Raw genomic sequence first — 15,199 nt, 5'->3', positions numbered from 1 at the left:
CTGGGGCATGTGTCCTGGCTGTTGGCCAGCCTAATTGGATTCTGGTAGGATAATGCTGTTTGCAGGAATGTTTTGGAAAGGGAATTTTTGAGGGTAACTTGGTGACAGAATATTCTATTAAATCCTGCCCTACCAGTTTTTTGAAAACTGAGCAGACACCCATTTGACAGCTCTGCTAGGAGTACTGAACCGAGATACCTTGCCTGTCACTGCAAATGTTGGCTCAGGTGACACAAATTACTCCTGTGGGCTTAGTTGTGAGGTATTTTGTCACCTTCCCTGTCCCAGCACTTGTTCCAAAAAATGTCACTGATTTTGTTACTTCCTTCACCCTCTCAAATGCAGTTACCCAAAGATTATGGCTTGTCTGTGTGTGGCCTGGCTATTTGAAAACTTGTTGCTAATAAATACTGCACTGTACACAGCCAGTACAGAGGCTGGGAAACCTGAAGAGGAGTGGAGGAACCTGAAGTCCCACAGAGATTCGTGTGGCCCTTATGTCTTCTCTTTTCTTTGTGACTCATTTTTTCTCTCTGCATTTACAGGCAGCTGACTCCAGGGATTCCCTCTCTATGGCACTCTATTCCCAGTGTTTTTCATGGCTCATTAGCAAGATTAATACAAAGATCAAAGGCAAGGAAAACTTTAAGTCTGTGGGCATCCTGGATATCTTTGGCTTCGAGAACTTTCAGGTCAGGATTTTGTTTTTTGTGGGGTGGGTTGGTTTTGGAGATGTTGACGCATATTGGAAGAAACTTTGGTGGGTTTGCATCCTGGTAAGGATAGCATAGGGAATTCTGGAATCTCTACCCTGCCACTTTCCCCTGAAAGCAGAAAGATATATTTAGCTGCCCATTTCTGCCAGCCATATTCATACAGGCTGATGTTCAAGGTGTGGTTTGTGATACAGACATTAAGCAGATCTGCTGTGATAGACAATACTGAATTTTTTATTTGTATGCAAACCAACTATCCAAACCCTACATGTACATTGTTTGTTTACATCTGTTTTGCATTGTGTGGAGAATCCTGTATGTGATGCTTCTAACCACAGCTGATGTGGGATGTATGTTGAACAGTCATAGAGTGACTGCTCAGATATTTCACAGAAGATAAAGCCCTGTGACCTAACAGTTAGGGAATTTATTTCTTCCAAGAAGAGAAACATAATTGTCTTTGACATGCTTTACTATGAATTAGGTTTACTGAATTAACCTTGCATGGGCTACAGAAGCTGTTCTCCTAGTGGACCTCTCCATACTGTCCTCCTCATACCCACCTGACACCACTATGTTCTCTGCCTTTACTCCAAGCCTGGCACCTTCCCTTTGCTGCTATAGATTCTTTTAGAGCTCAGGAACAAGAATGTAAAATTTGATAATTGTTTCTTCTTGCAGGTGAATCGTTTTGAGCAGTTTAACATTAACTATGCAAATGAGAAACTCCAGGAATATTTCAACAAGCACATCTTCTCCTTGGAGCAGCTGGAGTACAACAGGTGACACACAGTGGGAGTGGGGCCCCACTGCTTTCATGGGTACTGGGAGGGAGGACATCATTCCTCCTGTGCTGCTCAGTCCCTACCACTGAAGCAGGAGAGACCTTAGTAGAACCCTGGCCGTGGAGGTGTCTTGTTAAGCATTGTCCATGTGCTTTGCCAGCGTAAGTCACTTGTCTCCAGGAAAAAGCATTCTCCATTGTAGTGTGCAGAAATTCCAGATTTCCTTCTGTCTCTCAGCTGAATGGAATGTTCCTGGGCTTTAACCCATTAGACTGCATGGTCACTGGGTGTGTTACTGACTTTGCTAATGATTTATCTATTGCAGCTGTGGTGTAATGCAGATGGAATCCTGGTGTACAAAAGGGAAATTCCCTAAAGATAGGGAGAGATATCTGACTGCTCCTTCTGTCCTAGAAATTCCTATACTGGGAAAAGGACTCTTTTCCTTAGCAAGATTAACATCAGCCTGAGCTTGGGACCTTCTGCACAGCTTTTTCCTCTTCTGTGGGCTTCATATTGGATTGTATTTTGTGAAGTACCTGTGATGTTCTAGAGTATTTCTGCTTCTAGAGAAGGCTGCTAGTCAAATACTTCAGTTGTTGCTCTGAAACAGAAGCCTTTATGTTTGTGAATGAAGGAATTGAATAGGGTCAGTGAGGGCAAATGAGAGCAGCCTTGTAAAGTGAGATGGTTGAATAGGCAATTCATTAAATTCTAAAGATTACAAAATTGCAAGGCTATTTATGTGCTCACTTCTCAGGCCAGTTTCACCATTGCAGGAATCTTGTATTAAAAATGGTGCCATCATGACAAATGATTTTTTCCTGATGGTTGCATAGAAGTTTAAGTTCTGTGGCTGAACTTTGGAAGGAGTAAAATTTTTTTGAGTGAAGTTTTTTAATTGACTACATATCAAATAATTCTAAGGCAATATACTTAAAGCTCATCTTTCACCATGTAAGCTCTGCTCCCTCAGGCTTAGTAAGTAGATTCATGTATCTCGTCTTGATGCTTTGAACATTAAAGTATGAAGCCTGGGCTGAAGCATTGAACGCAACAGATCCACTATCTTCAAAATGTTAGTTTCCACCTGAAAGGAGGAGTTATCAGAATGTCAGTAAGTAGCTTCACACATAGCCTCTAGTCTTCCTTGTATTCTTAAGATTTATTCTAGGCTTCCCTGAATTCTGAAAACAGGCATATCCTGTACTATGGGAGTATAAGAAGATGGTAAGGGCAAAAAACCCATTCAGCATTTACAGGATGCCATGGGTGATTTTCAAAGCACATTATTGCACTACTGTACCTACATCAGCTCCGATTCTGAAAGATGCAGGGCCACCCTCTAGGCTCCTTGCATGACAGGCCAAAGTTTATCTGTGTCATCCTCTTCAAAACTCTCCCTGGAAACTCTCTCCAGTCTCTTTTCCTGGTGGACCTGTGAGCTGTGGTTCAGTCTTCTGGCAGATGTGCTTCAGGCCTGCTTTCCAGATTGGTGGGTCAGCAGCTGACTCTTGAAGCTGTGTAGCAAACTCCATCATCACCACTGTGTGGCTGCTGCTTGTCACTCCAGAAAGAGCACAGTCTTAAAATTCATGTGAAATTTGCTCAATGACTATAAGAAAAGCATCATTCTATGTCACTGGTGTGGATAAGAAAGGCTGGCTCTTATTTCCATCTCCTTGTGTTAGCAGTTCATTGTGTCCCTTATTCTTCTTCCTCAGCCATAAGCCATAACAAAGCCTAATTCCTGCAAATCACCTTGAGTCCTGGGACAGCTGCCAGGCTCAGTTACTTCTGCTCTCCTACACCCCAAGACATTGGATCTTGCATTTCACAACTTTGTTCTGTTTGTTCTTGTCTATCAGGGAAGGGATAAACTGGGAAGCCATTGACTGGATGGATAATGCAGAGTGCCTGGACCTTATTGAGAAGGTAAGCAGTTACCTGTGACACTTTCTAGGGATCAGTGGGGACTCCTGAGTGTCTTGAGATCTTCCCTGGCATCTCCTGGTTTCAGAAGCAGATAGTTGCTTAGATCCTCTTCCCATAGTGACCTGGCAAATGTATGAGCTGTTCTACCCATGGTTCTGGCTCAAGAAAGCAGATCTCTGCTTATTGTTGAGAGTAAGCTTAGGAAGGGGGTCATAGTTTTAGACAGGGATTAGCATTCAAGTAAAACCTTAATGTGAATTTTCTATAAACAATCTCCACTTATGATCTGCTTGATGAATGCATTAACTGTCCAGAATTCTGCTTTCAGTTTGAGTTTTGCTGGGTATAACTCAAGGGTTATTGCTCAGTGGTCTGTTCAGATCTCCAGTTCTTGGCTTGGTGCTGTGTAGTGAAAGCTTTTGCTGACTGTAAAAGCTTGTCTCTTGTTTGGCTGTAGAAACTAGGTCTACTGGCTTTGGTGAATGAAGAGAGTCGATTCCCCAAAGGCACAGACAACACCCTTCTGGAAAAACTTCACAGCCAGCATATGGTAAGTAAGAAAATAGCCTGGCAGGCAAATGATCAGTATGTTAGCCCCATCAGCATTTCAAAACCTAAAGTGAAGGTTTTGTTGATGTAAAATATGTGCTTTGTGCAGTAAATTTAAAACGCCTTAGGCCCGAACCTGCGAGTGTTTAATAAGGCTGCCCTGAACACCAGTAATATGGAAAGGAACCTGAGCCTGGGCTCCTGTGCACACAGGGAAGAGGGAGTGTGCATTCCACAGGCTGGGGGCACAGGAGGTTTGACTCTGCAGGAGGGGATGGGGTCAGGTTCTGCTGCTCTGCGACGGGACACGAGGCAGCACCCCAGGCACAGGATGTGGCTGCACAGTGTGTGTGGGTTTCTCCTGCCAGCTGACTCACAGCAGTCTGCTCCAAAGCATGTCAAATCTGTCTCCTGGGGCTGGGGACGGCTTTTGCCTCATGACTTTTAATGAAAGCTCTCTTATTGTTCCTAATTAATTAAATTCTTTCATCCTCTGTCTTGTGTTCTGGACACAGTAGTGGAACTTTTTCATGCAGGTCAGAAAGCTATCCTGGGGACACAGAAACCCCACTGAGATCACTGTAGCAATCCCGTGTTGTCTCTGGTACAGCCAACACTTTGTTCTAAATAGCAAATAGACTGAAAACAAAGCAAATTAAAGCCTGTAGCATGGACTTATGGAATAATTAACTACTTCAGTGAGAGCATTGTCAGCAAATATGTTTTCTAGTCATCTAATTCAGGCTTCATCCAAGCCCAAAAACATACAAATCTGTATCCTTTATCTGAATTTTTAAAATTGGCACAGATGCAGATATTCTCATTTTTCATATATGCACTGTAACTCTGCTAGTAATACTCATTACTTAGTTAGAAGAAATAACTATGACTTTTGGTTGGCTACATACAGCTCTGAGGAAATATATACTTTCCTTGGGCTTAAATCAAGACCTTCAATTTAGTCCACTGTGGCTTTGCCTTGTCTTGCAGGTCAAGAAATGTGAGAATGCCTGTTTTACCTTATTTTTAAAAAACGGTTGTTGGTATTTCTTAATATGGAACTAATGAATATTTTTAATGTATCACTTGTTATGAATTTTCTTTCTCAACTGTCCCAAACTCTTTAGTTTGTATTCAAATGGAGAAGTTTCAAAGCTCCTCTTTCTTCCTGCTGCTCATTTCTGAATTTGTCTACATATTTTTTTCTCTATTCTTTTCTGAGATAAATAATCAGACCAGAATGCAGTTCCCTTGGTAAGAAGGTACCTGTGGTTTATTGTACAGCAGCATGAGACTGCCAGTATTATTTTGCATTCCTTTATGCCCCACTACATTTTGGCTGCTATTTTTGGTGATTTCTGTGCATTGAGTAGCCTTCTCATTAAGCTGTCCATAGTGTCACCTCTGTCTGCTTTGAGGCAATAGCAGTTAACGTGGAACCCTAGGAAGCTTGCAGGAGATGGAAGAGGCTGAGTTATAAGTGCAGGGAGGAACAGTGGAGAGTGCTCTAGGACTTGCATTTGCTGAAGGCAAAAGCATTTTTTATACCAGTTAAAGTCTCTAGTTCTGACTGGAAGAGAATTGGAAGACATCCAGCCAGCATTGCTGGGAAGCCTGAGGAGAACAAGCCCTCTTCTCTGTATTTTCTGTGGAATGCTGTAGTCTTAAGGAGGAAAAGCTTAAAGCTGAGATTTAAGAGAATATGACCTCTGTAACAACTGGAGAGAGGAGCAATAGGGAAGATAGCAGAAGGAACCAAAAGTGTTGTGAGCATGGGTGAAACATAAGGGCTTGGTGGAGGGGGAGAGGAGAACAGGATGCCAATCCACATGAGAGATCCAGTAGCAGTCATGTTTGGAGTGGGAGGCAGGGAACTTTGTGGTTGGAAAAAGATGACTGTATGGGGGAAGGGTAGAGCAATGAAATGGGATCAGTGTGAAAAGAAAAACACATGAAAAAATTTTCAGTAGCACTAACAAATTATCAGCATCAGAAGCTGCCCACCTGCTAAATACTGCTAAAAGATCTTGGAGATGAAAGAACTGAATTACAAACAGCATCATGCAACATGTTACTTAAAATTTTCTTAGTACTTTTGTCTGAGGAGGTGGGGGATTATATTAATTTTTAGAAAGTGCTGTAGGAAACTATAGGCCTGTAGTTCTGTTTTCACAATTGAGTAAATTCACAGAATGTAAAAGGTCAATTTCCTTAATGACAGGAGGGCCTACAAGTGAGACAAGCACTGAGGATTTCTGCTGACTCACAGGGAAGGCTGCTCTGAGAGGGGCCTCATGAGACTGATTGCGTTGTAAAGTGAAAATGAAAATGAAAAGCAGAATAGAAAAATGTAAAGTGCTGTACCTGAAGGAAAAGAGTCCTGATTTCACCTTTGAAATGATGGCCTCTGAACTGACTGTTGCTCTTCAGGAGTGAGATCCAGACAGAGGCTGTGATGGAGTTCCATAGAAATACCAGCAAGGGGCTCAGCAGTAATAAAAATCCCCAAAAGAAGTAGTGAAAGCTCCCAGGAAACTAACAGTAAAAGTAGAAACATTGCCATGGAACTCTATAGTCTGTAGATCACCTTCACTTTGAACCACGTACACCAAGGGGCCCCTCCACTCGTGGAGAGCTTCTGTCAGAACTGGTAAACAGCAGGTCTGGTACAGCTTCAGTGCTACAGAAAACTGCATTGAAGGGACCTGCAGTGTGGAGACAAGGTGACTTGGGTGGGTGTGATGGGTGTAAAAGTCACACATGGCCTGTAGAAGATTAATGGCACTAATGGAAGCCAGGCTTAAATCCAAGCAGCTCTAGTTCCACATGTAGTTGGTTGAGACCTCCCTGTGAAAGGACACTCCAGATACAAGAAGTCTGCATGGGTTCACTTGTGGAGTGAGCAAGTATTTCAAAGAGAAATCCCTTTGGGTTTACTAGTTAGGCAGGCCTCATAGAAAGAATTAGAGTTTGAGGGAATATTAGGATGAAAGTATGATTTACTTTCTTTCTTTGTACTCTATCCTCCATAGCCAGTGCTAGAGGCAGAATACTGCTGGATAGACTGTTGGTCTAGAACAGCATGGCTGCTCTTAATCAGTTAAAATGGTTTTCACAGAACAGAAAAAGGAAGGGGAAAATGAGAGAGGAAAAAGAGAAAACTGAATATTGAATGTAGGGGAAGAGAGATGGAAGGAAAGATAAAATATAGAGGAAGACAGGAAATCGGTATTTTATTTTCTTTGATGAAGAAAAGGTGTGGAGGTGTTATGCAAAGCTGCCATCTTCCCTGCATCCTGATCCTGTGTCCTGCACCACATGGTTTGTGTGGAGCTCAGTCTCCTCAGGTGTCAGACACACAAGAATTAACATTTCATCCATGGCATGCCTCTGCAGCCTTGATTCTGCAAGCCCTTGCTCACATGAGAAATGCCTTGAAGGGCTGGATATTTCCATCTTAAATTTGAGTAAAATTTGCAATGTAGCTGCAGCCAGCTGCAGCAGATGTGGTCGGGCTCTGCAAGAGCAAAGGTCCTTGCCCATCCCAGCCTTGTCATAGTCATGGCAGAGTTCCTGACTGACTTTCTATTCTTATACCAGCATTATAAGACAACTTCTTTTTCTGTCATTTCAGAGCAACCCCTACTATGTGAAGCCTCGGGTGACAGACCATCAGTTTGGCATAAGACATTATGCAGGGGAGGTAGGTGTTCATGATGTGTTTGTGAGATGCTTGGTATATTCTGGACTTGAGGTCCTCAATTCTAGATTCCAAAAACCAAGAACATCTCTGATCTGTGTGTTTCCACACATTTAATGTCCCATACCAAAGCACAACGAGTGTGATGAGCTTAAAATAGCATGTCACTCTGCAGTACTATATTCTCCAACTTGGAGAATGTTTGAGTTTCTCAGGTAACTTTTTGTTTGGGGGATAAACTCCTTACTTCTGTTATTCATGTCGTCTTTTCTTGGACATTCACAAACAAACAAAACTCAAAGGAAAAGTCACAAGGAAAATTTGACTTTTCAGGAGGAGGAAAGACTGAATACCTATTGCAGAAAGGAAAAGGTTACCGAGCCTTCAAGGTTAAATGTTGCTCTTTGTTGTGAAGAGATATGAAGCAGATGAAGGTGTGTCAAGGGAGGACACCTGCACAATTAAGAAGGACTAACCTCCTCCCAGAATAATCTGCTGAGCACTTGTGGTTGGGAAGTTGGGGCACTAGGTGGCCGTTCTCTTCACTCTCCTGAAGTGAACAGAGTACCTCACACCTTGCAGAGGATTTCCACACAGACCTTTTCCTGCCAGGCAAATCTTTGCAGCTGTTTCACTTGGCTCTTGTTTTTTAGGGTTTTTTTGGTGTTTTTTAATTGATGGCTAAAAGCCACTCTCTTGCCAGTAACTGCAGAACTCTGTAGCTCTTTGACCCCAGAAGTTCAGATCTTGGCACATGCCTGCAGTGTTCCTGTGAAGCTCTGCTGGAGGCCTTGTACACTGGCATGTAAATGTGGAAGGACTTCATGATCTGTATGGTGCTGCTCTAGTGGCTGTGTCTGTGTTGCAGGTGCTGTATGATGTCAGAGGCTTTCTGGAGAAGAACAGAGACACCTTTCGTGATGACATTTTAAACATGCTGAAAGACAGCAGGTATGCTTGTCAGGAGGCCACATCTGTTGGGCAGAACTAATTGCATTCACGTAATAAACCAGACCAAGGAAAGCAGTTGCTTTTGCCAGAGCATCAGGCATCATTCTTAATCATTCTTCTCTTTGTGCTGAAGTGTCCTGATAGAAGAAAGCAGAGCTGGAGAAGTCAGATGAGGCACAGATTTAATCAGGACTCATGTTTTCCCAGTTTTTAAAAGAGCTTTAACAGCATGACAGACATCCCTCCAAGCAATTTGGTTTTTTCCCTTTCTCCTTCCCTTTTTTTCCTTCCTCTTATCTCTCTATACCTACAATGGCAAAGTTTCCCCTGAATGAGTCAGTGCTCTTTGTCATGCTGTCAGTTGCCAGCTTTTGTACAGATGCTGCTTGTTTTCCAGCCTACTTGTTAGTGGAAATCATCTGTCCTTATCCTGAGCCAGAGTGAGCTGTTGCTGTGGGACTGGGCATGGACTCTAATGTTATATCCCAGAGCTGCAACATGATCTTAGAGAAATGAGCTAATTTTGATCTTGAGCAAGATCTGGGAAACAGAAGCAGGGCCTAGTAGGAGGGAGGCATTTAATACTCCAGAGGATCCTACAAGTCTTTGAGCAGCAACTCTACCATGTGCCTCTTACCACAGTCCATGTATTGCCTTTGGGCTCCAGCCTGATAAGACTGTTTCAGAACTGCATCTTCTTTGAAGCTGCTGCAGAGTGTGCACTGAGAAGCTTTGAAACAACCTGAGGGAGCTGAGACTATGAGCTGCTCATAAGTTGTCTTACTTGGCCAGTAGCATCTGGGGAACATTTTACATGAGGCTTGAGGCCAGAATTGTGGTTGTTATTGTCCAGCATAATAGAAGGACTCAGGCTTTTTCAACGTGCCAGAAGGGAAGCTGGGCCAGAAGCAGCCATAACAATAAACTGGCACAAGCAGCTCTGAAGAACTTTGGGCAACTTTGTAAGAACCAGCGCCAATGTCTCAGGAGTGGCAAAATGGTGGAAGATTCCCTAGAACTGGAGGGCTAGCTACATGGAGGGCAGCTCTAGAACTCCTCTGGCTGCAGAAGAGCTGGGCTTCCAATTTCATGATCGTATCATGAGGGCTGATCATGATTTGGGAGGCATGACAGCATCAGTCCAGCTGGCATACCTTCAAGGCAGCTTTGCCTGGGGGCATATGCTTGCTCAAGGGAGGTGTCCTTGAGATCCCCTCCTTGCTCAAGGGAGGTGTCCCAGCCAGTGCAGAAGGGAGATTTTCCTTTGTGTAATATCCAACTTGAAAGTGTGGGAGGGAACTTCTGGCTTTGCATCTGAATGTGGCATATAAGGCAGCCCACGGGATCTGGGCAGCCACATGGGAAGTATTAATTTCCTTACTGAAGTGCCAGCTGAACTGCTTCCTCTGGCACAGCAGGTGTAAAAATGAGATGTTTCACAACAGGACAGGGCAGTAGCTGACAATAAGAACCATCTTCTCACAGGTGGTAGGTGTCTTGCATCTTCTTTAATTCTTTTCTTCTCCCTTAGGCTGGACTTCATCTATGACCTTTTTGAAAGAGTCTGCAGTCGTTGCAGTGAAGAGACACTGAAGATGGGCACCCAGAGGCGCAGACCGACTGTCAGTTCCCAGTTCAGGGTATGATGTTTTCCAAGAGAGCAGCAGGCTTCTGGGGAGCAGCAGATGGGTAAAGCAAGGCCTGCAGCCAAGAGGAGTCATTCATCCTTGTTTTGTGTCCAGCACTGAAAATGTGCAGGAATGTTGCAGTGCTAAAAAAAGACAGTGCCACTGTCCCAAGGATTTCTGTCTGGTATAAAATGTGAGATGATAAGATGGAGCAGAGTGACAGAGGAGAAGAGTACTTTGCTAAGTATATGAAGTTCTTGAGGTTCTTTGATCTTTCATATTGGTTTGGTGTTTCAGCTAAGTGTATGTGTCCTTTTAGGCCACATTTTTGCAGGTATAGTGATAATTCCAATAAAACCTCATTAGGAGGACCTTGCAAGTATGAATCTCACACACTTGGATTATCTGCAGACCTGTTCATTTCACTGGGTTTTTTTCCTATATTTAAAGTTTGAGAGACTTGTAAAACTAACTCACAAAAGCTATACAGCTCCAAGAACAAGGATGGCCATATAAATAGTCTTAAGAGCAGACTGTGTGGGTATGTTTTGGACAGGAAGGAATCTCGTGGGTTAATGAAATTTTGGTAGGCAGAGTCAAAGGAGGACATTAGGAATGGGAGGGCTGCATGAAGATCTTACTGCATCAAATGTAGCCCCTTTCCCTTCTGTAGTGACTGATCCTTTGGGTCTCTCCTGCTGGTCTTTAGGATTCTCTCCATTCCCTGATGGCCACGCTCAGTACTTCCAACCCATTTTTCATCCGCTGCATCAAACCAAATACAGAAAAGGTAAGTGTGTCCCCCAGCCATATGTGTGCATGTGACACAGGCCTGCATGGGCATGCCCTTGCACAAATGCCTAGCAGGTGCCTCAAACTGAGGGTAAGAGCAGTTCCTCCCACCTTCCCTTTTTTATTCTAGTTATTTTACAGTTGAGAAAAAACACACCCTCATTCTGGTAATTTGATGGAAAGACTGCATTCTGAATATGAGATTATATAGCCATTCCCACCTCTTTCAGTTCTTATGAAGCCTGGAGGATTAAGCAGGCTTGTGCAGAGTTCAGAGCTGTGCTAGAAGAAGCAATCACTCCTGTTTATAGTGCCTGTAGAGAAATCTGTTCTGGAATGAAGGGCTTGTGCAGTAGGCACTGTCTCCTGCAGATCCCTGGCACTGAGGCAGTGGAGGTGGATGCATCATGAGCAAGTCACAGTGCTTAGGGACAGGCTGGCTCTTGCTTGGACTGTGAGCTGTGGCAGGAGGACATACTGCTAACTAGATCTGAACTGATCCTTTTCTTTGTGTGTTTTGAAACCATGAATGATATGTCAGAGGATAGGCTGTTTAGGGGATTTATGCCAGAAAAGAATTCTGTAGTTTGTCTCCAGTTTAATTGAAAAGAGAGACTACAAAGAGAACTGAGTCAGGGTCTACACTCTGAATGTGTTCAGACATTGTATCTTTGCTTTCCTACCATAGTCTGACCGTGAGTGCAGTCTGCAAACTCTTTTCCTTCCTCCAGAATCAGCCCAATTCCCTTTTGTCCCTTATTCTGCACTGTGCAGTGCTGTGAGGTTGCTTTCCCCTTGACCCAAACTTCCCCCTTTTTACTTGGCATGCCCAAATATGCAGGGTTGGCTTTTTACACCAGAACAGATACACAGCCAGTGACTGCCTCACTTACTTGGTTTTGATTCTGGATCCCTGTTTAGGCGCCGAACCTCTTTAATCCAGACGTGGTGCTGAATCAGCTCCGCTACTCAGGGATGCTGGAGACAGTGAAGGTTCGGAGAGCGGGTTTCCCTGTACGGCGCCTGTTCCAGGACTTCCTCAGCAGGTAATTGCTGCCACTGGATTGTATGCTGCAACAGCCCCAAAGTATAAAATTCTACGTGACTGCTCCCTCTTTGACTGCTTCTTCTGGTATGGATCATCTGTGGGATGTTTTTCTAACCATGGCCTTAATGCTCATATCATCGACTGATCTGGGAGGTCTTTTGGAGACTTGCCTTTAGGCTATAAGTCAGAATGGAAAAATAGCCAGATGGTCTTTGGTCTTTTTTTCTTTGTCTTTTTTTTTTCCTTGGTAGCTTTGCCACAGATTTGCTAGTGTGATGCTGTGAAACCCAGCTGGTCATAAGATGTAAAAGGAAAATACCATGCTTAAAACCTTTAGGCAGCTGAAGAAAATTTTAATGGACAATATAGTTGATGATTAATATTGGAAGAAGTGATTATTTCTTTTAATGAGCTACATCAAAAGGATTTTTTTGAAGTTTAAGGCTAGAAGGGACACTGAACATTGCTTCCTTTGTCTCTTGGAGCACTAAATGCCACCCCAACACTGAACAAAATATCTTGTGTCTGATGAAAGCACATGTTTCAAAAAGACAGTTGTTCTTTACTGAAAAATTCTGTTGAGTTTGTATTCTTTTACTGGGATTGCAACAATAATTGCCAGTGTGGTAGAAACAGATAAAGGTTGGGGGATGGAAATTTCCAAATTGGAAGGCAAACATGAAGAAAGAGGGTCCCAGAGGAAAAAGGACTAATGAGAGGAGGATAATTGGAGTTAAAAGATTGGGAAGAGAGAGGAAAGGGGGCAGTTACTGTCATCTGTAATCTGATGAGATTCTGTTTTGTCCTTAGGTACAAGATGCTTGTGAAGGGGCCAAGCCTCTCAGACAACAGCAAAGCTGTATGTGCAGGTTTTCTTCAGACCTATGACAGCAGCAAGAAGGAATGGCAGTTGGGTAAAACCAAGGTACTGCATCGGTGTGGGGAAGAGTACGGCTTTGCTCCGGCTGCAAGGGGACATGATTGCATCTGGTCAGATTGCAAGGCATTGCAGTCATGATCCTTTCAGTCCACTGGCCTGTGCCACTGACCTGCAGCATCTCAAATATTTCCCATATTATGTACCTAGAGACATAGCAGTTTTTTTGATTTTATCTAAACTCCTAATTGACCAAGCCAGCTTGATTTTGTTGTGTCTGATCCAATTTAAAGATTCAAGGGGAACAAGCATGGCTCTCATTTATGTAATTGTGATCTGTGCCGTTAACTCTTGCCTCTTGTGCCAGGTATTTCACTCTGCTTGACTAACTGAAATTCTTGCCCGAGGCAATGAGCTGAATCTTGGTGTATATCTAAGCTGTGAATAGCTACATCACCAGATGTATGACAGCTTTCTGTTGGGGAAGCTCAGATGATGCTTTTGCATCTAGCCCTGATGCTAGCATACATTTTCTGTGAAGAGGCATCTAAATGCTTCTGCCCATTTGCGTAATTCAGATCTTGCTTCTGTTTTGGTGAATGTTTAACACTTCTCTCTTGCCTGGAATAGTCTGGATTTTCATGCAGAAATAGATGTGAGCATTTTGAGGTATATTGCTATAGAAATCTGGGAGTGTGAAGCTGTCTCTATCACAACTTTCCACATACTCCAGTAAATTTTTCAAAGAATATTCCAAGATGGATGGTGTCCAATGCAGGCAGCATTTCTCAATAGTGGGGATGCAGTTCATATCTAGAGCAGATGGTAGCACATCAAAGCAACTTCTTGCATTTTTTTTTGCCCTTAAGCCTTTAGAAAAGTACTTCAGAATATTTCCAGTGTCACAATGAAACCAGAAGTGATTCAGTGATTCTAGTGAACATGCACATTTAATTTGTCCAGGAGATCAGATGATGACATTTGTTGCTTTGAGCAATTATTTCTCAGTAAGTGGATAGACTATAATATTTATTAAAGCAAGATCTCTCTCCTCTTCCTAGAGGACTGGTGGTAGTCCACTTAAGAGTCTGGGCTATGAGCTCTATGTGGCAATCAAGGAAACCATTGGCCATTGCTGTGGGAAGGACATGTACTAATCTGGAGTTTAGTTGTTTTGGTTTTTTTTGTTCCCCCATGCCTCCACTGATGCTCCAGAAAGAAGATTTTATCACTTAGCTGTATTTCTGGTCTGTGGTTAAAGTTTTGATTTTGGAATCAGGAGTCTCCTCACTGGTGCTCGCAAACCAGGAAGCATTTTGGTGATTCCTGTCCCTGGATAATCCACGTTGCTTGGGTGACTGCCAGTCTCCCAGCATTTCAGTGTTGAAGCCTATGAGGAGACTGTGTGTTGCAGAGCTGTCTGGAAAACTTAGAAAATGGTGGTTAGAGCTGGTAAACACAGAGTTTGAACTTTCTTCCAGCATGACAAGAGGTGGAAGATTGCTGCGCTACAATAAGGGTGGCAGGATGGAGGACCAAACTCACAGGCACACAACTCACCTTTTAGAGTACAAAAGGTTATAAGCTATACAGCTGGAGTCCAAAGCTTACAGCAGACTAACAACAAGCAGGAAATCCAGGATGCTTTGAGCCCCTGGAAGCTATAGGTCCCTTTTCTCTTCAGTCCCCATTGTGCATCATGAAGGACTGAGTCCATCTGCTTGTTTACACTCACTCCTTGACCTGCACAAATTATTTGGAAAAAGACAATATGGGTGGTAATTGTGGCAAAGAAAATGTGTGTGTGTTTTGTCAAAACTCTGGATATAGTTCAATGTATTTATTTTTTAATTATTGTGTTCTGTAAACTAAAACTTGACTGAAGAGCTATATGTTGGTACACTGCAATCTCTCTGCTTGGGCGCTGGCTGCTGTGAGTCTTGATATTGTGGAAAGAAAAAAATGATTAAGAGAAGCAATCTTTGTATTCGTGATGCCTGAGGAGCAAAATTTCCTGGAGCTGGGAAGCAGTTGAGCCATCTTGTTTGGCTGTAGAAGTTACTTTCTATTGGACATGGTTTGTATTAGAGATGTGTGTCCTGGTATAGGGGAGAAGTTCTGTCTATTGAAAGAATGGATCATTCCAAGGCTGTCCTGGCATGTTCCACACTTGCTGCCATGCTGAATGGCTGGCCAGCCCCTGGCTGCTCCAAGGTAC

The 15,199-nt window shown here is 43.2% G+C and overlaps 1 protein-coding gene across 2 annotated transcripts in view; it reads left to right on the top strand.

The window, feature by feature from the left end:
* LOC128938337 (unconventional myosin-X-like) overlaps nucleotides 1–15,199 on the top strand; it is an 88,254-nt gene that overhangs the window by 37,526 nt on the left and 35,529 nt on the right. For both annotated transcript variants that reach the window (XM_054278546.1, XM_054278548.1), the window contains 10 exons: nucleotides 546–692; nucleotides 1,398–1,498; nucleotides 3,370–3,436; nucleotides 3,894–3,986; nucleotides 7,620–7,688; nucleotides 8,554–8,636; nucleotides 10,168–10,276; nucleotides 10,974–11,054; nucleotides 11,978–12,102; nucleotides 12,915–13,029. In XM_054278546.1, coding sequence (XP_054134521.1) covers nucleotides 546–692; nucleotides 1,398–1,498; nucleotides 3,370–3,436; nucleotides 3,894–3,986; nucleotides 7,620–7,688; nucleotides 8,554–8,636; nucleotides 10,168–10,276; nucleotides 10,974–11,054; nucleotides 11,978–12,102; nucleotides 12,915–13,029 — 990 coding nt within the window. The remainder of the gene's footprint in view (nucleotides 1–545; nucleotides 693–1,397; nucleotides 1,499–3,369; nucleotides 3,437–3,893; nucleotides 3,987–7,619; nucleotides 7,689–8,553; nucleotides 8,637–10,167; nucleotides 10,277–10,973; nucleotides 11,055–11,977; nucleotides 12,103–12,914; nucleotides 13,030–15,199) is intronic.

The sequence above is a fragment of the Melozone crissalis genome, unplaced genomic scaffold (assembly GCF_028551555.1).
Source record: "Melozone crissalis strain CALT ecotype California unplaced genomic scaffold, PUWL_Pcris_2 ptg000023l_1, whole genome shotgun sequence".
Classification (NCBI taxonomy): Eukaryota; Metazoa; Chordata; class Aves; order Passeriformes; family Passerellidae; genus Melozone; species Melozone crissalis.
The sequence above is the reverse complement of the archived record's forward strand: the minus strand, read 5'-3'. Positions and strand labels throughout refer to the sequence as shown.